Source organism: Ictalurus furcatus, chromosome 3 (assembly GCF_023375685.1).
Source record: "Ictalurus furcatus strain D&B chromosome 3, Billie_1.0, whole genome shotgun sequence".
Taxonomy (NCBI): domain Eukaryota; kingdom Metazoa; phylum Chordata; class Actinopteri; order Siluriformes; family Ictaluridae; genus Ictalurus; species Ictalurus furcatus.
In genome coordinates this window covers 17,008,078-17,033,016 of record NC_071257.1, presented here as the reverse complement: position 1 = coordinate 17,033,016, position 24,939 = coordinate 17,008,078, and the positions used below count along the sequence as shown (strand labels likewise).

General features: G+C 37.0%; 1 protein-coding gene and 1 long non-coding RNA gene across 7 annotated transcripts in view; one reads left to right on the top strand and one right to left on the bottom strand.

Annotated features, from left to right (window-relative positions):
• The window catches only part of LOC128605555 (spermatogenesis-associated protein 48), a 12,702-nt gene extending 1,901 nt beyond the window's left edge, over positions 1 to 10,801 (bottom strand). The window contains exons 1-9 of one of the 5 annotated variants that reach the window (XM_053621123.1): positions 10,070 to 10,801; positions 9,162 to 9,229; positions 8,645 to 8,718; positions 8,261 to 8,387; positions 8,096 to 8,163; positions 7,137 to 7,178; positions 6,522 to 6,665; positions 6,157 to 6,258; positions 1,906 to 3,354 (exon numbers count right to left, since the gene is read on the bottom strand). In XM_053621123.1, the coding sequence (XP_053477098.1) occupies positions 3,228 to 3,354; positions 6,157 to 6,258; positions 6,522 to 6,665; positions 7,137 to 7,178; positions 8,096 to 8,163; positions 8,261 to 8,387; positions 8,645 to 8,718; positions 9,162 to 9,229; positions 10,070 to 10,334 (1,017 nt within the window). In that variant the 5' untranslated portion in view covers positions 10,335 to 10,801 and the 3' untranslated portion in view covers positions 1,906 to 3,227. Of the gene's footprint in view, positions 1 to 1,905; positions 3,355 to 6,156; positions 6,259 to 6,521; positions 6,666 to 7,136; positions 7,179 to 8,095; positions 8,164 to 8,260; positions 8,388 to 8,644; positions 8,719 to 9,161; positions 9,230 to 10,069 lie in introns of those variants that run through there. The other 4 variants (XM_053621124.1, XM_053621125.1, XM_053621127.1 and 1 more) reach the window with 4 other exon arrangements.
• Positions 10,599 to 24,939, top strand: LOC128605558 (uncharacterized). Of its 2 annotated transcripts, XR_008385571.1 has the most exons (4): positions 10,599 to 10,727; positions 23,554 to 23,693; positions 23,893 to 23,970; positions 24,146 to 24,939. It is a non-coding gene; the product is annotated as an uncharacterized LOC128605558 (long non-coding RNA). The 2 variants fall into 2 exon arrangements; XR_008385570.1 differs by having other exon boundaries at positions 23,893 to 24,939.

Sequence of the window (24,939 nt, the reverse complement as noted above, 5' to 3'; positions counted from 1 at the left end):
AATATCATAAACTACTGTTCAGAAAAGTAGTTTAGAAAATTTTTAGTTATGTATTTTTCCTTTTATAGATAACAGTATATGAATTAGCATGGAGGTCATGAGCAAAAAAGGGGAAATCACATGAATGTCTATGCTGACTATAGTTTGCTTTCATTTAATGAGACTAAATGTGATTTTGGTATTTGTGTATGCAGTATGCTTTTGCAGCCAAGGGAATTAACCTACTGCACATGTTCCCAACCCTGGAATACCCCCTGTCCTACACATTTGAGTGTTTTCCTGCTCTAGCACACCCTCTTCAAATCAGGGAGGGCTGTTAAGTAGCTGATTAATTGGATCAGGTGTATTTGGAAGACACTAAAATGTGTAGGGTAGGGGTATTCCACCACCAGTGCTGGGAACCTGACCTAGTGTATAAAGAAGTATACTTTTATTTCATATATATTTAGTTTGGGTGATCTTAACTATTTAAAGGGGCTCTCATAGAATACGCTCTGATTAAGAAAAACTCTACTTTAAAGGATCTACTAGCAGGAGAAGCTGAGGAACCTAAGAGGGCATAGGGCGGGCAATCCTTAAGTGCATGTACTGTAATATTGAATAATGCTGTGTAAATCCCCATCCCTGATTCCTGCTACTTAACCCTTTCATGCATAGTGGTCACTACAATGGACAACTGTTCAAAAGCCATTTTCTGGCTATTGCAAGGATTTCAACTGCATAACAGCCACTAGAGTGGACATTAATTCTTCGTTTGAACACATGCAGTCCACTGGAATGTGTGAAAAATGTATGTAAAAGTAAAATTAAGGTTAAATATTATTTTTATGCCTAAAGAAGAGTAAAAACAGAGAAAAAAAATTGATCAGGATTTCATAGTTCATGCATGAAAGGGTTAATTATACAAATGAGAACGTATTTGTTTTTAGTCATTATTGCACTGCAAAATAAATAAATAAATAATTTAACTTATTAATAAAAGAGGTGCCAGGTAGATACTGTAATTTTAAACTGTAATTTTGTAATTTTAAGCATAAACTGTCATTTTGTCAAATAACATTGTACTGTATTTTTAAATAGTTAGAAAAACTGTATTTTTTATATAACTCCATTTTGGTAGCAGTATATTACTCTAAAAACACTAATAATATCAGTTTTATATTTATAATTCCTTTCAAACTTTCATTCCTAAATGGACATCTTAAATAAATTTGAAAGAGGTATGGGATGCTGCTTTTGGTGGCTTTACTGGAGTAACACTAATAACACTGGATGTTTTACTGTCTTATTACAATATGGTCACAGCAATTTTACGGTAGCTGCACAGTAAGGTCATTTGAAGTGGTATAATCTGCTAGTACTGTAAAAATATATTTTTTTTCCAGAATACCACACCAGCTGCAATATCGTACTTTAAAACACATTTAATCCTATACCCCAGCACTGTCGAATTCTCAATTCTGAACAGAAGCAGAAGCTGCGAGGCAAATTACAAGATTATAGTAATGTGCTCATTCTAACATGTTATAGTACAATGTGCCATTCGGTAACAAGAAAAATGAAAGCGCTGGCCAACCTGCTATGGCATAAGACGAATAAAGCACTTCAGGACATGTTGTTTTTAGAAAATAATAATCATCTTTGCTGTGGTAACACATTACACTACCATATCATTGATTAGTTTCCTATAACAGCACACTCCAGTATGTTTTATTCTTGTGTTTCATTCATTGTGTTTTACTCTTTCTGTACATATTGTTTTCAAACATAGTATTTTTCTACAGTAAAATACTATATGTCAAGGTAGCAGTAGGTAGATTAGCTATATTTCTGATTAAAAGTTAAAACACTTTGTTTATAAAGTAACCATAAAAATAAAAGCATCATAAAGCAAGAAAGGGGAATTAGCATAAAATAAGTTATTTATTATTTAATAAAATAGAATTTATTTTCCTACTTCTCTTTATTATAAACCTGCATGATGTTAATTAATACATGAGACCTTCGGTCTACTAGAATATATATTAATGCAGTGGTTCAGGTTTTCGCATGCGGTGACTGTTGTGTCTTCTCTGTTAAATTTGTCAAAGCTCATAATGCTTGGAGAACGAGAGCTCGGAAAAAGCATTTTGTATCTAGTGAAAGGAGATGCAGTGGTGAGGCCCCTCCAAACCAAACCCAGGCCAGTAAAACGTCCACAGCCCCAGCGTGGACGTTAGTTATCTTCTAACCACATCTCCATCTCTGGAAATGGTGTGGACCGGCCTGTTCCCTCCACGGCTCCACTCTCTAACTAACAGACAGAAACTACAAGCTAAGCAAGCGGCTGGAGTGTGCAATATCCATAATAGCATCAACAGGATCAATAATAGCACCCAACACATACTAAAATTAGTAAAGAGGCCTCTTTTTAATACATCATTCCTACATATGCTTTAGTAGCGTATACAGATGAACAATAAGTGAATGAACTCATTTATTACTGAATAAAACTTTTCATGGGTTCTGTTATACTACAAACTGTAAGGCCGACCACATTTTAACTTAAAAAAGTTAAAACTTTGGTGAAGGGAAATCATCCTTTAGATTACTGTATGTTTGGGTATGTCAACTGAGCGAAATCCTGAGGGGTTTATAGCACAGAAATGAAGGTTACTGGGGGGGAAACAGGAAACCAGAACGTTCCTACTTCCTGTCAACAGGTGAAGCTACACTGCCTTTTCTCTTTTATTCTCCAACCACAGTTCTTGGGGTGTAGAGTATTTCAGAAAGTCTTTTTAAGAAACAGCAGCTATTTCTTCATAGTTTACCTATTGCCGTATAGACACCCTGAGACAGAATGAAACAGCAGCAAAGTTGAGTGAAATTGTTGCAACATTTTGTTATCGCAAATTATTGAGTAAATTCGCTGAGGAAGTCACAATATGTAAATAGGACTTTTACATAAGAGAACAAAATGCAGGCATCACACTGTGATGCACACACACACACACACACACACACACACACACACACACACATACAAAAGTGCAACACAATGAAACATTCCTCCATATTCACAGAATGTCTCATCTGAATCAAAGGAAATGATGCTAATGAAGCATCTTATTATTCTGAACTAGTCTGTGCCATCACATCATTAAAGATCTATTCACAAATACAGACTAGATTTCTTGAAAAGCAACATTTTTTACTCCTCCATTTGGAGGCTATTCCATTTTTGTGTATTAAGACTTTGAATAAATGGGAGGTGTAGGAGCTTTAGGCTGAAGGAAAGGATTGCCCGGTTTGACAGTGATGAGCATTCTGGACAGAGGGGCCTGCCGACCATAGGATGATGGTGTTGAACTGCTCCTAAAAATTACACAGATCACCCAAATTTAGTTACAGTCAAAACAGCAGAATATTGATGCTGACACATTATACACATTATACCTTTTAGTCTCAGGAAATAACAATCTAATAAAAAATACATGAAGCCATGTACCTTCTCTAAATGTTATACATTATTTAGAATCCAAACAGAAGATCAGTTGCATTTTAAAAAGTCATTTACAAAGCCTAGAGGAACCAAAACAAAAATGCTTGTTACAAGCAAAGTTAAGAGGAAGCTCTTAAGGTGCTAACTGGTCCTCTTTTTCTGCTATAAGGGAAAGCTGGGAGGGCTGCTTTATCAGCAGAGGAAACAGATTTCAGAGGCGAGTCGCTCCAGGAAAATGGATCTGGGTCGACTGAAAACCACGATTACCACCAGCAGCTCAGCTCAGCTCTGGATATGGCCATCTGTGGAAGCCTTCTCCAAAAGCCGGTAAACCAGCTCTTCTGAGACCCAGTTAGGAAACACGTTTTCACAAAAAAACAGTCCCTGGGTGAGGAGTTTGGTTTTCCTCTAGTGCCTCTTTTACACATTGCCTCCTCCTTCTTCCTCTGTACTCAAGCTGCACATGGCTCAATCCTACTCATTCTGAAAGTTGAGGACGTTTTACCGTTGATGCTGACACTGAAAGGGAGGGAGACCGTTGACCTGAACTACCCCAAGTATGGGGCACTCTTTAACACTAATGCTCGTAGTGGTACTTTTTGCAGTTCCTCATTTGAATGATTTACAAGTTCCTTTTCCATCTGTCTTCATCTCCTAATTCCACACATTTCAGCATGCTTTGTGGAGTGATGACTTTGTCAACCCTTGCACTTAAATCATCTTTTGGTGTCTTAAACCTACTATGTGGCATCTCAGAACTCTCCAATAAAGAAGGTAGTCCAAGAGTTGTAAATTTAAGCCAGCCACAGAATTTGTCTTTCAAACAATAAGGAACATGAGAGGGTGTTATACAAAGCCGTAGACGTCACAGTGGAGCGAATAGTGAAACTGACTACCTAGGGCCTCTAAACCAGGGGCTCTTCAGGGGGTCTTTTTTCAGCCAGGGATCTTTTTAACTGTGAAAATATTTCACAGACCCCCCTCAGTACAGATGTATTTTTTAAACATAATCCAACTTTTCAAATTTTAGGCTCATTATTAAAATGTGGCTATTTGCTGGAGCCATAGAGCTTTTTATTCCTGGACTTTCTTTGTTTTTGAAGTTTAAATTAAACCCATTCAGTGCATGTGATCAGTCAAACAGGCTAATAAGTATATTATGGGTTGTGATTTCCACCACTGCAAGAAAAAATAATAATTTGTGGACCCCCCGGCTATGTTTCACAGTCCCCACTTTGAGAACCATAGCGCTAGATTAAAGAGACCCTGAAGTGAACAGTACTAAAGAATGGGCCTGATAGAGCCCTATGTTTGCAAAGGGCACAGAATTTCCTAAAAGACCCCGGCATCCAGCTATGTTTGTAAGTTTTTCTGACAAAGACAGAGAGAGAGAAGAGACCTACATAAGAGAGAGGAAATAGAGAACAAGAAAGAGACAGAGAGGAAATGGTAACTGAAAAATTATCCGCTATTTAATATTTATTTGATTACAACTATTATTATCAAATAATGATCTCCTGCATTACTTTGCATACAGGTTTTTTTTTTTTTTTTTTTTTTTTTTAAATAATAACTGTGTCTCATCTGAGGCAGGTGCAACATAACTTGAAAAGCACTGACTGTGTCAGGTCTCTCAGGAAAGCAGTATGAATATACTGCATTGCTGCCACCTGCTGAGCTAACACTGTGTACACACACTGGGAAGTGTGCAATGAAAACTTACCCCGCCTCATTTTTGCTCAACAAAATAAAATGAAAATGAACTAACTTTGGTTATCTGTTTGATGTTTCATATTAAATAGCAGAATGATATGCTAAAACAATGCAGAAAAAAAAAACCTTAAAGATGCCATATCCTGTAAAGCCTACAAAACATAGTATAATGGTACATAATGTACTGAGTAACTATATCTTATTTGAATGCTATTATAATGTATACAGTCATGTTTGATACAGATTGTTTTGAAACAGGTGTTTGAAACAATGAATAGATATTTATGCTCCTTATAAACCAAGTAAAATAATTTACTGTATTCATCTTATACTGTATATACAGTAGTAATTTGATTCCATTATTATTTTATTTATTTATTTTTTGACAAATAATCTTGGAGTTATTCTATTTGTGCCTTTTTATGAAATTACCTTTAAGTGATTGCATTCAGAGAAAAAAATAGTATATAAAAAAATAGTATATAAAAAAATAGAAAAAATAGTAATCGTGCTTCTTCCAACAATATATATGATTAGGAATTTTACTTGTTTCAAATATACTGTATGTAATTATTTCCATTTCAATGACCTTCTAAATGGGTTTATACAGCCAAAGAGAGGCTTCCTATGTGAAATATATATAGATTAGGTCTGGTATCATAATGCATATTTCAGAGTGAAATAGTGAATGGATTATGACAATAACTTTAGCCTAAAATCTGCAAAAGTATAGTTTAAAACATCCAAAAACATGTTTTTTTTTTTTTTGTCAAAATGTAGACTTTTTTTAATGAATTGTATGTTATAATGTATAGCTTTAGATTCCAGTACAGTTTTCCTGATTATATTTGTAGCATAATAGCATTTCTATGCTTTTAGACAGTACTCACGTGCAATGTGATATTTTCCAGATATACCATTTGTGTATGTTGAATGTGTGGTATACTATGTATGTGCCTTACCCTGTAGTCTGATGAGTGAGCATTGAAGAAGGCTGGCTGGTGGCTACGGTGTGTGGTCTGTCGTGTAGAGCTTTCCCAGTGTAACCAGGAATAGTGGGACGGCTTTAATAAGACAAATCACATATAACACATACATAAACTCAACCAACTGAAGTTGCACAGAATGAGGAGATCCAACCTCCCAACCCAGCCCCCCCCCCCACCCCCAACACACACACACACACATTGTAAAGCACATTGAGTGCCTATAAAAACACTATATAAATATATATAAGGAATTTTTATTTATTGTTATTATTATGCTGTGTTGGAGCCATGTTAGTTAAAACAGCTTTGTAGTTATAGATTATGTTATATTCCATTACATCCATGTACTGTACAAATATCCACTGCTCACATACTGGGCTGTGGGAGTGTCAGGAGGTAAGACGGTACGCCTCACTGTCAGTGGGATGAAGTCTTTCTCTGGGATTTCAATATTGTCCATGTTCTCAGAGCCAATCACACCACTGTGCAGGACAGTAACACATAATAGCAACCCTTAGATCATATAAAGACAGGGTGTCCCTAAAGTCTCAATACATAGGGGAAATGAAAACTTTTTACAAAATGTCTTCCAAAATTTTTATAGTTTATATTCTATATTTTTCAGGTAGCCTTTAAGAATGCCTTTGACAAAAGAAGAACGTATTGAAATCACTCTCATGGTGGGATCATTAAACTGTCGCAAGACTGCAATGGACATGCAATTACATGCATAACATCAGATATGTTAACACAAGTTCATGAGTGGGAGAGATGACTCAGTGTGTGTTTACAAAGACATGGCAATCATGTAGAGGATGCTTTGTAAATAAAGTTACATTTTGGTTAAAAGGTGTTCATTTCCCCTATGTACGGAGACTTTTGGGACACTCTGTATAGGCATTTTCCTAATTTTTCTGTCAAATTATATGGGCAAACATTTTGTAACCACTTACCAATATAAAGGAATTTGTCCTGATTTTGGACATGGGCTGGTGCTGTTTAAAAATAAATTATTTCATTAAAAAAAAAAAGAAACTTGTGATTGCATATTTGTCTGTGTTAAAAGTTCAGTGTCACAGCACTAAGGAATAATATCTTACCAAAGGATTGCTAATGGAAATGTGTTATGGAAATTTTAAATGAGATTTTAAGGTGACTTGTACCTTCAAGAGGACCAGGGGAGTAACCTGGCCTGGGCATTCGGGACTGTAGCCCCGAAGATTTTTTCTTTAGCATCTAATAATTCTCCACTTGGAGCGGTTTGTCACTACATAACTGAACGATGGTAAAAGAAGATGCCGGTGTTGTAATTTTTTATTTTCAGTGAATGGAGGCGAGACCAATCAGACAGAGTTTACAAGAAACTACGTGGAAATATTGGCTGACAGTTCTCAATCCTGCCACAGACTAGCTCACAGCCAGTTCGTGTGAGGGAAAAATGGATACATGCTTTTTTTTTTTTTAACTGTAAAGGGGTTGAAACTGAAACATAAACATTCTCTCATGCTGAGCAGAAAAACAAGGTGTGTAAATGTCTATATGAGTTCCAAGTTACATCAACATGATATGTGCAGAGCATAAGAACAGCTAACCTACTTCACATGATTAACAGTCTAGGTAATGCCCCTGAAGATACTACAAAAGAAATGTACTCTGTATTTTGATGTAGGCTGTATTAGAGAGAACTCTTTCAGTTCTATCAAATACAGCCTGCGGGCAAGAAGTGAATAAGTGAGAGAATTTGTTATTTCAGTTATGTTGCTAAAAGAGTTCAGTGTAAAATTCTGTTATAACACATTTTTACAGCAGTTACTGATGGACAATTAATGGTTCATTTTTCTATGCAGGCTCATTATACAAGACAAATAACATCAATTAATAAGAAAATTTAAATATTACACAAATCACTTACAAACTGAAGGGCTTCTTCACATTATATGAGGCACGGATTTGATGCCTATTCCAATGAGGTCCAATTGTCTTGAAGAAAATTCAAGGAAGTAAATTGAGCAGGAAAAAAGGCATACATATATACATGATATTGGATACACATGTGCTTACTGAATGGAAAACTAACCTGCCATAGTTCAGGCCTGCTATGGTATCTCTTCAAAGTGAAGCGCTGGCTTACAGGGTCTGCCATTTTCTCCAGAATACACAGTGGTGGTTTGAGTTTAGAGTCCTGGTCTATATTCTCATAACCTCTATAATCACCAGAGTATCGCTGATATTATGCATAGATTAAAAAGTGCCTTATAAAATTATTAAAGCTGTCCAATGGCACAAAGCTGAATGTCTGTCTGCTCTGGTATGTAAATATATACAAGTTTATTTCTTTTACAACTTATTTACTAACAAGTAATTAAGTACTGAATTGACTATTGAGGAATGTGCAAGAAATGACAGATGGAAAAGTGCAGAGCAATGCTTGCTCTGACAGGCAACATCAGAGATACTTAACCTTTGAGCTTCTGATGTGTAGATGTAACGCAAAGCCTTGTCCATCAATTTAGGCGGAACAGAGGTACATGTATCCTAGATGTGTAAAAAAAGATGGAAGGTGCACAATATGATGCCCAATACAGGAACTATGAATACACTGGATAATGCAATAGATAAATGTCATCTATGTAATTAGGTGTAGTTCCAACCTACCTACCAAGCATTCACACAATAGTTCAAACTAAATATTACAGCATGAAGAGCTGCTTGTATAACAAATAGGGACTGCTAAGTGAACAGCGCTCTCTCCGACCTCCCAACACACCTGAGCCAGGCATCTAATGTGTCCTTGATAGCTTGTTCCAGGTTTGTCATGAGCTGGGAGAGAACAAAATAGGACGGTCACTGAAGACACTAATCTAATCTAAGGATACTGGGGGTGAGCTTCTGTATACTTCCGGAAAATCCATCCTGCATCAGAACAGTACCACGTAATTACTATTGCCCCCCTCTAACAACCCCACCTTCACCCCTACCCTCTTCAGATCTTCACATCCCAGAAGACTGGTGGAACCTGGATCAGGTCTCTCCCTGCTGCTGTGGTCTTGTAAGACAAAACATGCAGAATAAAAATGAATGACTCTGACAATTACACAGTTATTTATAATAGTTAAATCTCTTATGGAGGGTAAATAGTAAGGAATAAAATACTTTGGGACATACTCTTATAGGAAATACTAATTTCTTCACCAGTATGTCCTTATTTCTCCCACTTTAATTAAGTTCATTTCAAATCACACACACACGCACACACACACACACACACACACACACACAGAAGGTACAAAATTCCAGAAGACTCTCCATTACAAAGTGCAACCACTGGAGACTCCTTCCATAAATAATTTAAAAACATTAAATAAACATCTGAAAACTTCTACGATTATTTTTTATTTGTTAAATAACAATACATTATTTTAATTGGTTTCTTATTAAGCCTACATTATGTAGCTCGTCCATCCCTGCTGAAAACCCCCCAATAAAAACCTTCACAGACATTCTAATGGTTTCCACTACAAATACCATTATAAACCATCAGCTAACCATTAAAACCATTACCATTACCGGTCCTTAATTGTATCCACTAGACACAACATGCCACCAATAGAAGGTACCAAATTACCAGTAGAGACCCACAGGGACCATTACAGTTTCCATTAAAACCAATACAATTCCCATTATAACCATTAAAATTATTTCAAATTCTATGAAGGTTTGTATTGTTTTTTCAGCAGGGATTATACAAGTTGGTGTGTACAGCATGATCTGGTACTATAGAAAGAATAAGGTATTAGAGTGAGCGTATTAATATAAACTGTGATTAGCCTTGCAGCCGGAACTATTTGAGAATGTAATCAAAAACAAAGTAGTAAGCCTATATTACATTTCCGGTCCGTTAACTCGAGCCTGGAGTCCCGGGGCTTGCTCGCGGATGTGTGACGCGTCCCGGCTGCAGGGCCGAATGCAGGAGTGTGAGCTGGATGTCTTGCTGCTCTTGGATCCCACGGAGCAGCACTACACACTGTGTGTGGGAACGTGTCGCTGGGGCTCAGGAGGCCGGAGTGAGGCTCAGTGAGAGACACATCATCCCTCAGCGGGGCCAGAGGAGCTCGGGGGCGAGGCCTGAGGCTGGAACTTAATGAAAGCATTTCTGTCTCTTTCCGTCAGGCTCTCAGTGTTGTAGCGCCCCCTTCCCCACGCTACATTCATAAGTCTGTGTAAGCACCTGCTCGTCCCGGCGCGGCTCTGGCAGCAGGACCGCCCCAGGAGGCTCATTCTGGGGAAACCGGAAGCGCAGCTCTTCTTCATCAGCGCGGGTCAAAATAACCGATGTGTCTTTTTATGTGTTTTGACAGAGGTGTACTATTCTAACGAAACGGATACGACACCGCGTCAGCGTCATTTGTTGCCTAGAGACTGCGGTCGCGTCCGAAATCACATAGCTAGGCCTACATGCCTCCAGGTGTAGTCTGCCAAGCAATGATATGAGTTACTGGAGAAGTGATTACACCGCTATCAGGAATGTAGACTACTGTGAGTGGGTAAGGAATACTGAAGAACCCTCTGTCTCGGCATTATGTGCGTGGACCATCTTATTCATGTTGCGGATTTGACCACAGGCCTACTACTAACGTAAACTAACTTTAACTATGTCATATCATTTAGTAGACTACGGTAGTAGGCTTGTGCAGTTTGGGACATAACCCGTCATTTGTTTGACTTGATTGGTGATGTGACTAGTGACAGAAGTGTTTGAAATGGACTTAAATTCAACGGACTGCTTCTTTAAAAGTTGATGACAGGGCTTTTGAACAACAGGAGATAATTATGTTCGAGGTAAAACAAAAACTAACAAATAAACAGAAAAAAAACTACAAATGCAGAATGTGTCCACTAGGTGGCGATCGTGTGCTAAGGACAAACCTGTACGGAAGACTCTACAGAGGGTTGTGCTCACACACTCAAGCCTTAACTAGCGCCAAGTTTCCTAAAAGATTGGTGTAGTCTCCCAAGTAAATATATATGCATATGCAAATTCAAATTCAAATGATTAGCAGCCAAAAGTATATCTCAATCATGAATGTGAGTACTTAAATAAGTTAAATATATCTTTATTTTTATGTGTGAAAATAAATCTGTTGAACTACTCGCCTATTTAGCTGGTATAAATAAACGCTATAACTGCATGACTTTAGGAAACATATTTATCCAACCTAAAAATGGTAAAAAGATGACTGGAATTTGGTGATGTCAATCAGTCGTATTTCCCCTTTGTAATAGCATAGCTTGCCATGGATTGTATTCATTCAGTCAGTTATCCGCTTGATTCTGGACATGGTGGATCTGGAGTCTATCCTGGGAACACTGGGTGCTAGGTCTGAATACACCCTGAACACACACACACTTTCACACACTCATTGACAGCTATTGGGGCAATTTAGCAATTGGTAATTTAGCCAAGCCACCTACTGTACTGGCATGTTTTTGGGAGGTGGAAGGAAACCAGGGAACCCAGAGGAAACCCACACAGTCACTGGAAGAACTTGAAACTTAGGATCGAATCGGTAACCCTGTAGCTGTGTTATGTGAAGTGTTAGTAGATTAAAAACTATGAATAGCAGTAAAATACTTGCTCAAGACAGGCAGGTCTGTCCTTCTGATTATTTCTGTCCCATTGTACATTTACACTAGACAACACCCACTGTTTCTAGCAGTTAGACTCAGTGCAATTATCATCAGTGCAGATATATTTATATTCACATCACCCGCAATATGCAGAAACATAGGACAATTGTAACAAAGAAAATGTCTGAAAATCAGTTGAATGTAGAACTGATTTTATCAGGGTAGAGCTGCGCCTCCCCTTAGAGCTGAATTGGCTTACTAATGTGGTGATGCTGACACATGAAAGTAGTTAGCAACAGCAGCGTCTGGATTTTCTATATCTTTGGTAGTCAGACTGATATCCCGATAGCACATACACTTGGGGGATGTTAGCAGAATTACTTTTTGCTCCAGTGTAGGAAAAATAAATCTACATAAGTCCAGATTTACAAGACACATTCTTGTATCTGTCCCTGTCTGATCATTTCTTTACTAGAAATTCTTTAATTTATTCACATCATCATCTTGGCAAGTTCACAGTAAGGTCATGGCCTAAAAGATTATCAACAATGGTAAGTTTTATGGAGTGAGTCAGTGGATGAGAGGCGTCCCTGGCCGTATACTAAAACACTGTTTCCCTTTCAAACGATCAAAAACAGTAGCTATTTAATATACTGTCTAGTTTTGTACTCTAAGCATACATATGTTTATTTACATGAATAAACATGGATATTTTAGCTTATCTGAACATCTCGATCATGAGGAATATGATGAAAATGTTGGCTGCTACCATTAGACGTGCCTCCTATTTAAAAAGTGGAGAATGCAATGTGTAATGTTAACATTCTTTTACAGACAAAATGTAAAAGCTGCCTTTTATAGTATACAACAGTAGTGAGTACAATATCACTTAAATATTAAATGATTCAAAATTGTATCACCTTACAGTAATTGCATTACTTCTAGTTTAAACAGTAGGGTATTTGCTCTTATGTAAAATTAAAAACTAACAGTTTAAATTTACTATATTACTATATTACTCAATGCAACAAAGTCAATACACCATTCATTACTGAGATCTTTCAAATCTTTTTTTTTTTTCAATACTTCCTATGTCCACGTTTATTTTTGATGACAGACTCGATCCCCCTCGGCATGCAGGACACCAGTGTTGCACAAATTTCTGGAGAGATGTTCTGCCATTCTTCAGAGACAATTTTTTCAGCTGCTCTTTGTTGGAGGGGTTGTGTTACTCTACCTTTTTTTTAAGGTGTTCTACTGGATTCAAGTCAGGCAACATACTTGGCCGGGTCATAGTTTTCACTTCTTTCTTTCTTTCCTGTATCCTTTTCCATCTTTGTGAAGTCTCACAATTGTTCAGTTCCTCTGGCAATTCTTTTCCATGTTGAGTCATAATGCAGACACGCAGATAGACACAGCCCACAGGTCCAAAATTGAGAAAGTTCTGGTATTCACAGGTCATTTTATAATCATGTTCATGCAATTAGGCTTTGTTCGGTTAACACAGGATTTCTAACTTGTGTGTCAGTAAACACAGGTGTATTCACTTTTGTTGCATAAACTAATATAGACTTTCTAAAGTATTTGTTTTTGATTGTTCAAGAGGAAAAAACTTTATTTGTCAACTTAGAAATAATGCAGTTATTGAGAGGTGGTACAATTTTGAATCATTTGTCATTTAAGTGATATTGTCTACGTGTGTACTCACTTCTGTTGTATACTGTATGCAATACATACAGTATGTTAATACATGAGTTTATATCATATGACCTTAAATGATTTGACTCATCATCATTACCACCAGCATGCTTGTTCTGAAATGAAAATCTGATCCTTGTTAACAGTTAAAATAGGCCTGTTTTTACTAGATATTGATTATTCATACTCAGATAGCCTAGTTATTTGAGAATGCTTCTATTTTACTTGAATATATATATATATATATATATATATATATATATATATATATATATATATATGCACAGATAGGAGGTATAATTACTTTCTAACTACTTACGGATTTCAGCAGGTTCCTTGTTCTAACTTGCCTTGGAGAACTGCTTTTTCTTAGTGTGCTCAATATGTTTTTTCTGTGTCATTCCACTTTATTACACACAGCTTTTTTATGGACTTTAATGTTGTGAATTCTTTATATGTATGGATTTCTTAATCAGTTAATACTGATGTCTGGTGAAAATTTCATGTGAATATCCTCATTGGAAATATATTTACTTAAAAAAATGTTGACGCATCCATTTTCCCCACTGTATAATTTATCAAATTAAATATTTAATATCGTCTTCAACCAGTCCAAAAGGACCCATGTCACACCCCTCTTCATCTCCCTCCACTGGCTTCCTGTAGCCGCCCGTATCAAATTCAAGGCCTTGATGCTCACGTACAAGACCTTGTCTGGAACAGCACCCCCCTACCTCAACACTCTCCTTGAGGCTTACGTTCCCTCATGCAATCTGCGACCAATTAATGACCAACGCTTAGTAGTACCTACTCAGCGTGGCTCCAGGTCCCTTTCCAGAACCTTTAAACTAACTGTCTCTCAGTGGTGGAATGAACGTCCAACCTCAATCCAGACAGCAGAATCTCACTATCTTCAAAAAACAGCTAAAGACCCACCTTTTCCATGAACACCTAACCAACCCCTAAAATGCCAACCCCACATTATCCTTTAAAAAATAAATCAATAAATAAATAAACTTACTCTGGCTCTTACACCTCTACTACTTTTCTTTTCTAGAACACAATTATAAATCTTGCATGGTAGCACTAATTGTATTGTTCTCTGCTTGATATATCGCTTTGCTTGTATTTCCTCATTTGTAAGTCGCTTTGGAAAAAAGCGTCTGCTAATTGAATAAATGTAAATGTAAATATTTAATATCATTTATTATATAAAAAAATATTTAACATAAATACTAAATGTTCATCTTTACATTCAAAGATTTTTAAATGGTTCACTCTGCTTGAATGTTTTATTCTGATAATACAGATGGTACAGTATAACACAATGCTAAAAAAAAAAAAGGCAGTTACATAACCGCTCAGTCTGTGAGCTTATAAAGTAACAGTTTAATACAGAAATTATTTAGAGGATGAAGAGGTACCCCCAAATATTTAGATGGCAGCACGCTAAGCTAACTAACTAGCCACCTTGTCTTACAGCAGTGATGAACAAAATCATTATTATTATGGTTCACTGTATTTTGTCAGGACTAGTCAAAACCTGTCACTGGTCACGTTATGTAACAGTTCAGTTACCTGTGTAAATTTAGGCTTTTACATAACTTGTGGTTTTAAAAATACAAGTTATGTAAAAGCATTGTGTTATACTGTACCATCTGTATTATCAGAATAAAACATTCAAGCAGAGTGAACCATTTAAAATATCTTTGAACATAAAGATGAACGTTTAGTATTTATGTTAAATATATTTTTTAAATATAATGCAAGATATTAAATATAATTATATTATATTATAATTTATATTAAGTATTTATTTTCATAAATTAACTATAAAATGTTAAAACATATTTAACATAAATATTTAGCAAATATCTACAGAACCTAATTAATGTTATTTGGTAAGAGAATGGGGCATGTAACGCCCCCTCAATTAATTGTGTTGAAAATTATGTTACAGGTTCATTTCAGCAGAGTGCTTTCTGTGCTTTTCAGAGGAACTCGCATTCAGGCTTTTAACTGAGTAATCGATTCTTCTACAGCTTCATACAGCTCCTGCACTATGCACAAAGCTGGATACAGCGGTTCAAACTGACCCTGTGTTTATCACTGTACGAAGCAAATGCTAGGTCTAGTGACTCATAAACGGAATGAGAATAATCAGGTGCATTTACATAATTGCTTAAGTGCTTACAGTGTTGTGAAAAAGTATTTGCTGATTTCTGTTTTTGTGTATATGTATAATTTCAGAAATTAAAACAAAATCTAAGATAAAACAAAGGCAACCTGAATAAACACAAAATACAGTTTTTAAATGATAATGTTATTTATTGAAGCAAAAAAGTTATCCAATACCAACTAGGCCTGTGTGAAAATGTTTTTGCCCCCATAGTTACTAATTCCCCAAATCTATGAAACTGCATTCATAATGGGGTTCAGCTGGACTAGACACAAGCAGGCCTGATTACTGCAAACCCTGTTCAATCAGATCAATACTTATATAGAACTTTTTCAACAGCATGAAGTTGGTTAAAGGGTCTTACCCAGTAACGCACTATGCCAAAATTGGAAGAAATTCCAGAAATGATGAGGAAGAAGGTGATGGGAAGGTCTGGGAAGGGTTACAAAGCTATTTCAAAGGCTCTGGGACTCCAAAAGACCACAGTGAGAGCCATTATCTCCAAATGGAAAAACTTGGCACGGTAGTGAACCTTCTCAGAAGTGGCCGACCTTCCAAAATTCCTCCAAGAGCACAGCAACAACTCATCCGGCAAGTCACAAAAGAGCTAAGGACAACATCAAAGGACCTACAGGCCTCTCTTGCATCAATAAAGGTTCATGACTCCACTATCAGAAAGACACTGGGCAAAAATGGCAAAGAGTGGTGAGGTGAAAGCCACTGCTAACCCAGAAGAATAATACCCCGTGATACTCCCCACCCCACCCCCGACCTCACCCCACCTCACTAGACCCTGGCTAGTCTGTGTTTTACATTCCTTGATGATCCTCAAACCTTTTAGGAGAATGTTCTGTGGATTGATGAGTCGAAAGTGGAACTCTTTGGAAGACAGGGGTCCCGTTACAGCTGTCGTACACCAAACACCAAATTCCATAAAAAGAACATCATACCTACAGTCAAGCATGGTGGTGGAAGTGTGATGGTGTGGGGATGCTTTGCTGCTTCAGGGTATGGGCAACTTGCAATAATTGAGGGGCACATGAATTCTGCTCTCTACCAGAAAATCTTAAAGGAGAATGTCCGGTCTTCCGTCTGTAAGTTGAAACTCAAGCGCAACTGGATTATGCAGCAAGACAATGATCCAAAACACAGGAGAAAGACCACCTCTAAATGGCTCAGAAAAAGCTACATTTAAGTTTTGGAGTGACCTAGTCAAAGTCCTGACTTGAACCAATTGAGATCCTGTGGCAGGACCTTAAATGGGCAGTTCACGCTTGAAAACCCTCCAGTGTGCCTGAACTAAAGCAGTTCTGCAAAGAAGAGTGGGCCAAAATTCCACCACAGTCTGGCACAACCAGATTTTAAGCTTAAGGGGGCAATTAGTTTTTAATTGAGGGAACAAATGTGCTCAACTCCAATATTTATCAATTCTTTGGGTGCGAGTCAAGTAAACTTAGTAGAAATGAACAAAAACCGCACTCTTGTCGAGCATGGCTTAACGCAGAAATGCGTTCATCTTGTTTATAGCCTACTTCCATAATAAAGTTGTAGAATATACCCTTGAGAGTGTGGTTTTTACCAATTAGTTTTGCACATTGGTGATAGGTGTATTTTTTTGCTTCAATAAAAAAAGGAATCAATAAAAACTGTATTGTGTTTTTAGTCAGGTTGCCTTTGTTTTATGTTGTATTTCGTTAAAAATTTAAAAATATTTAATATGAGATATACACAAAAACAGAAAAAATCAGAATGGCAGCAAATACTTTATCACAGCACTATATACCCTACTGTCGAAAGCTTAAATCAACAGAGAATTTTTTTCATCCATGTCACAGGCCGATCTCTTCCCTTTCCAAACCGGTGTCTAGAATTCCGGATCCTTCATGGATATGACTTGACTGATGTTTTCAGATGCTCCATGTCTTGCTGCAAGACAGTACACTCATTCAAGTGGCATCTGATCAGAGGCACTTCTAAAAGTTTGTAATGATTCCAGCCATGGTGTAACGGCTCAGATGTGGCTGGACTCTCTGCCCAGCTTCCCTCATGCCATGACTGATAACACTATCAACAAGGACAGCACTGAGCTTGTTAGAAAGTTGTTTTTTTATCGTCCTTGTCCTCTGCTCTTCCTCTCTTGTGGTCTTGTTTGCTCCATTGTTTTTTGTTTACTTGTGTCATTGTGTGACTTTATTTAAAATCTGACCAACCACATATTCCCTTTTTTCTAGTGTGGTGACTTGTGTTAAGGGATTACCTAATTCTGAAGTTCAACCATGTAGGAATACAATAAACTTGCCGTTCATGTCTCAATGCAATATTTTAGCATCACCTTGATTACTTTGGTTTGAAACATGTAGCTTAATAAAATGCAAGACAATGCGAATGCCACAGCAAGATATACAGCAATGCTTTTTCCTCTGTTGCATGAAATATGCATAGCATCTGCTCATGTATAGGTTCTGCATGGTGGTAATTTGTGCTGTACTATTTCTCATTTCATTTAATTAAGTCTGGAATTCATTTACTCTCTCTCTCTCTTTCTCTCTTTCTCTCTCTGCTGCAGGCTCATTCAAAGGTGGGGGACTACTCTTAATGAATTACAAGTCTAATATTTTTGTCTTGGTATTTTTGGTGTGAGAGATAATGTCCTCCAAGGAAAGAGTGAAATAGAGTCTCTGGCTAAAATTTGAGGCTATTTTTAGTCAGTTGTCCCCACCTTTTAAATAATTTGCAGCATCTCAAATTATTTAAATAGTACTATATCCGTTCTGTTTTGCCCTGCCATACATGACTGTGGCACTGTCATGTTCATTTGAAATCAGAGGGTTTACTACTGCAAAACACACCTTAGCCTAAAGCTTCTTTAACAGTCAGAGCCAGTGTCAGCTTTCTGAATGCCCAGGACAGGAACACTGAAGGGTTTATGTTTAATATTAGCGAGCTGTCAGCTTATAACAGTGTAAAAGCATTATGTTAAAAGCAGCCACTGAAACATATACTGGAGCCATTGTGCCTGTATTTGTAACAGTTCAACTCAGTTTGTATGAAAAGGTACAAACGTTAAGGTTAAGGTGAGTGGTGGCACCATTTCTAACAGCTTAATTTTTATCAAATCAAACAACATGTAACCAAACTGCCCTGCTGCTCATACAAATATTTCATGAAATCAGGTTTTTTTTTTTTTACAGAATAACAGTGTGCAGTGTGGTACTGAGACCCATCTGCTGTGTAACCATTGCATTTAGAGATTCACTTGTCCTCTAATCTGCTGTAAAATGTATCAAACATCAACATTATTTATAAAACATTTTACACCATCTGAAGAAATTAAATCTGTAGCTGCTCGTTGTAATAATTACTATAATATTAGAATATTGCTAGATTTACTCTTGGCTTGTATTTTCATACTTGGAAAAAAAATCAACTTTGCTCTTTTACATATCAGTGAATTGTGATTATATACAAAAAAAAACAAACAAACAAAAAAAAAGTCCTCTCACATTCAACTGCCTTTTTTTCAAGCAAATTTCTTAATGTGTAAATATTTGCATTAACATAAAAAGATTCAACAACTGAGACATAAACTGAACAAGTTTCACAGACATTTGATGAACAGAAATAGAATAATGAGTCCCTGAACAAAGTCAGGGTCAATATTAAAAGTAACAGTCCGTATGTGGTGTGTCCTCCAGCTGCTTTAAGTACTACAGTGTATCTCATCCTCATGGACCGCACCAGATTTGTCAGTTCTTGCTGTGAGATGTTACTCCGCTCTTCCTCCCAGGCATTTGCAAGTTCTCGATCACGTCTGCGGGGACACATGGTTACATGTAATTTTCCACTACAAGGAGATCAGCTGTCCTTCCTGTCTCTCTGTAGCACTGTCTTAGGCGTCTTACATTACAGACATTGCAGTTTATTGCTCTGGCCACATCTGCAGTCCTCATGCCTCCCTGCAGCAGGTCTATGGCATGTTCACACATGTGAGCAGGAACCCTAGACAACCTTCTTCTGGTGTTTTTCAGTCAGTAGAAAGGTCTCTTTAGTGTCCTAAGTTATTGTGACTATGACCGCCTACTGCCTGTAAACTGTTAGTGTCTGTTCCACAGGTGCATGTGCAATAATTGTTTATGGTTCATTGAACAAGCATGAAAAACATTGTTTAAACCCTTTTTAATAAAGATCTGTAAAGCTTATTTGGATTTGACAAAATTACCTTTAAAATACAGTCTCCTGAAAAAGGGACATTTCTTTTTTTTGCTCAGTTTATAAAGCTGAATCAAGTTAAGGTAGTAAGATATATTTTATCTAAATAAATCTCTCTCATGCTTGTGCTCCTTTTCCCCCCACAGTGTTGCAGCTGGTGGGATGGTTAAATATGTACTATGCAATTAAATGAACTTATATTGTTATAAGACTAGCAACATATGGTTAGACTGATATTATTTTATAAGCCCCTCTATTAACTGACAAATTCTGCCTAAGCATCAAATTACACAGCTTTAGCTACTAATTATTTCAGGCTGGAATACTGCATGAAAGTGAATTTTGGTGTAATGCGCCCACACTGGAAACATCACACTCATTGCTGCTTGCTCATATATATTTTTAGAGATGCCATTACCAGAGGTGAAAAAGACTGCCTCTAAACTGGGCTGCCTGCTTCCTAACTGCCCCACCAAACACACACACACACACCCCAACCAACCAACCACTCAATTCCCCCTACCCATGCCTTCTGACGATCTCTGTCTTATAGCACAGCCAACAGTTTCAATTAAGGAGTAAGAGGCAATATAAGTTAGGCAACATGTAGGGTAATGGACTTGCTCTGTTGCTTGGAGAAATAGGCTTGTCTCTTGAGATTCCTGTGTTTCCATTATTAAACTACTATGCAATTGCACAGTCAAGCTGTTTTTATTTTCTTGGCCTGTGGACTGAAATTACCTGGACCAGAGATGCCAGAATGGATGCCATTCTCTTAGCTCCTTAATTGCTGTCAGCTAACTGAGTGTTTTAGCTGTACCTCATTTAAAACATGCCAAATACACCTCTCCTTTCCTTCTGACATACCTGCCCGTTTGTGGCTTTTGTGCACGTTCTCCTTTGTGGCTTATATATATTTATTTATTAGGTGTAAATATATATCTATTACAACCAAATGTAGTTCTTAACTATCTTATAGGGCCAATATGTCATGCAACATTACTAAGGAAACAAGAATGTTAAAAACTTGTTGTGATTTCCTTCAATGAAACAGCGAAAGACATAGAATGGAATAAAGGATCATGAAGGGAAGAGTGGCAAAATCAGTGTACACAGATTACACTGCAAAAAAATGACATCTAAGCAAGTGAAAATATCTTGAATATAGTCAAATTTGTTTAGTACTTCCTATTATAACATTACAATAAACCAAATATAAGAATATTAAACCTAATTCAGGACATTTTTATTTGACTAATTTTAAGCTTTTGGCTATTTTGCATCTTTGTAGAAATAATACTTAACATTAGCAACAGTATCTGCCAATAGAAGACTATTTCAAGCTCAAAGTGAGAAAATGTGTGAAGTGAAAAATTGACTATTAAAAGTGACTATATTTAAGATATTTTTCTCTCACTAAGATGTCATTTTTTACAGCGTAAGATAAATAGCCAGCGTGTAACTTTTATATAACACTGAAAAATGAGAAAAGAACAGGTTTTTGTTAACATGGCCTCGTGTTCAGACAGCTTGACATCTAGTTATGCAGACACCTGGACTGAAGCAATGTTCTATCCTGAGCTGAACTTCACCACAGCACATTGTGTATTCAGGTCACAGCAGAGCGGAGAGCAAAGGCGGTTTCTCCCTGAGCACACACTAACTCCGGCATGGAGCAGGATGTGCAGGATTATCCTTCCTGCCCAATCACTCCCTGACAGAGCCACACACCAATCAATAACGCACACACAGGGAGATACAACATGCCACCATGGCTTACAAAAGCAGATTGTCAATAGCTACCCGCTACCTCTGTTTCTGTCCAAAACAAACTCTGTGCCCATGTTTTCTCTCTTTTAATCACTTTGTTTGCTAGTTGTTAGGTACTATCGTCCAACATGATTCAATGATTTCACTGCTTCATCACACATGTGAAACACTGAATCAATTGAGTTTGGGCAAGAAAATAAGCAAACTTTACTGAAACTCATGCCTCCAGGCTTGTGCACATACTTGGGTGGGTAAAGAGCTTTATATCTGACTTTTTTGGACCAGAAGAATGTGTTAGTCAGAAGAACAAGTCATGAATGCACAACAAGAGCACAACAAGAGCAAAAAGTTACTGAAAGCATGCCCCCAACCATAATATAGTATACTGTATATGATATTGTAAATATACTGATAACACAGTAAATAAATAAATTAGACTATTATTCAGTAGGACAATTGCAGTGATATACCACAATAGTATGTATTATTTTTGTACTACATAAAACTACATAATGCATGTTTTCTAGCTACATGCTGTAAGTGGTTATCAGTATATTAATACTTTAACTTAAAGAAAAATTATGCAAAACCATCCCCCAATAATCTGTAAGCTATATCATTCTAGTTTCATTCACACGGGTAATTTTATTCAAAATGTCTATTACATTGTTTAAAAAAAATAAATAGAAAAATTAAGCACTGCACAACTATCTCTTCATCTTAAGACGTTACACCATTAGGTATAATGCATTTTTCTGGAAATTATATCCATTCCATTATAATACATTCATATCCATTGCCCTTCTCTAGTTTGGTCTCTACAGTATAATGAACAATGTCACCGATAAATTAGGTCTGTGCATTCTTATGAGCTTTGCTAATTTTGAGCCTCTGCTATCATTTTGTCACTTGCAGTAGTGTAGAGAGAATGAAGCAGGGTCATTAATGATATTTTCACTGAGAGCCTTTTTTCTCCTCTCGTCAAGTTATAAGTGATGTACTAAGCCTGGAACGCATTCAGCAGCGTGCAGTTCATTCTTCAATCCATACTCTCAGTATCACCACAATTATGTAGGAAATCACTGATGGAGTCATTTGAGGAAGTTATCTTTACTTTCAAAATCTATAAAAAAAGACTTCTTTGGATCGTTAAAACCAGTGAGATTGTAGACAGTCCATTGAGTAAACTCTGGTTCAGAGGAAATGATTCACTGTTAGATGCAATTGGACATCAATTTCGAAATAACTAATTTCACAACAAACTCCCCAGTGTTGAATTAACACCTAGAGTCTTCACTTAAACTTCCAGGGTTCATTTGTGTCCACCTGGACTTATGTAAATACTGCAAGTGTTAATTCAGCACTGGGGATTTTGCTGTGCTGGCTACAGGCCAAAACTGCAGTGTTACTGCTTGTTAGGAGAAAAGTATATCGTTTGTATGAGAGGGGAGGAGGGTAATCGTTTTGCTCTTCTGCAACACATCATTAGGAACTCTGTTTGAAGAGGCAGAGGCTAGCTGGATATTAATACACTTTGGGGAATTCCATTTCAAAGAGGAAGGCTAATTTAGGGCATCCTCCCAGATATGTAGTCATTAGAGTTAGTGTTCTTAATTGGACTCACACTGGGTAGGAAACCAAGCACGCACTACCACTAAAACTGTTGAAATTCCCAGTCTAAATATTTTTTCAAGTGATAAATCATACTTTATGGAAAGCAGATCAGAGGATAGAATCATTAACAGATGCTTGTAAGCTGTTTATTTATAGATTTTTTTTATTATAAATTCTCTTTTTGTTTAATATCATTTTTTCAGTACTTTCCAGTTATATTGCTGAAATGACCAAGGCATAAAATTGTCTGATTTTGTTCGTCTCTGTGCTAGGGGTTGGATGTTGTCTATTATTTAAGACTGTGATGGCTCAGCTTCAGGCTCCAAAACAGAAGGTTGTGAGTTCAGCTGACCAAGCTGCCACTGCTGAACCCTTGAGCAAGGCTCTTAACCTTTATCTGCTCAGCTCAATTGTAAGTCGCTTTGGAGAAAATCAATGCATGTATGTTCCATGTTGACTCACTGAAACCTGCTTCTAGGCAGCATTAGATAGATAAGACAGAAAGACTAGGGCCCTTCTGCAGACAGATGGGTAACAGTGTTTGTTAGCATGGCAGAGTTCAAACTATAATGCATGTGCATACATCTGACTTTATTTCCTACCATCCCCAGGTCGGCTCACAGCACGTTTCACTGGAGGAATATGCTGAATCAGTGTGTCAGAATCAGTGACAGAAACCACAGGATTGGGTATGCATGATAGGTGAAATAAAACATGATGCATTTTAAAAATATATTTTGACAATTACATTTGAAATCTGTGTAAAGTGATAAAGCCATGAGTCATGATAAGGTTTTATATGCTACCAAATGTAATTTCATTATTCTTTTATTCATCTTCAGTAACTACTTTATCCTCCATCAGGGTTACATCAGATCTGGAGACTATAGGAACATTGAGCATGAGGTGGGAATAGATCCATCACAAGTCATCACAAGTATTATGATTCGATAATTTAAGTAATTTGTGCTCTTTGAGTTTGTTACTGTCAGAAGGATATATAGAAGTAATATAACATCAGTGCTATTAATAACACCATACATAAGGAACGTATTATTATACATACAGAATTCTTTAAAAAGTACAGTATGAGTGCAAAATAAAAGCACCTTCTTAGCTATGTATGTAATGTGTTCTTTCCAAGTTTGAGATTGCGGTTTTGCAGTGTCAGGTTTAGATGCAGCTAAAAGATGCCATTTGGGATTATGGAGGTAATTTAATTTCTTTATTGCGGCATGTGGCTCATAATCCTTTAATATTACAACACCTGGTGTTGAGGCATGTTGTCACACTCATTTATAGTCTGTGAAGCCCAATGTTAAATACCTTTGAAGTCTTCTGTGAAGTGAGTTGTCAGTATTTCAACACCCTGTTTCTCAGGCATCCATCTCAAAATACTGATTGTTTTACAACATGTCATTATTAGGGGCTTTGACTCTGCTGAGCTACTTTGACTTTCACAGGTGAGTGGGGAATGCACCCCATCATCCAGCTGCTGGTGCAATCATCCAAACCTTAATTTAGTTCCAAAGGATTGCAAGGAGGCCACGATCCCTCATAAGTAACAGCTGGGTTTCATTCAGACCTTTGGACAACTCAGAAGTTAGATAAAATTGAATTTTTTTCAAATCCACACTTTGAGAATGCCTCTTCTAAAA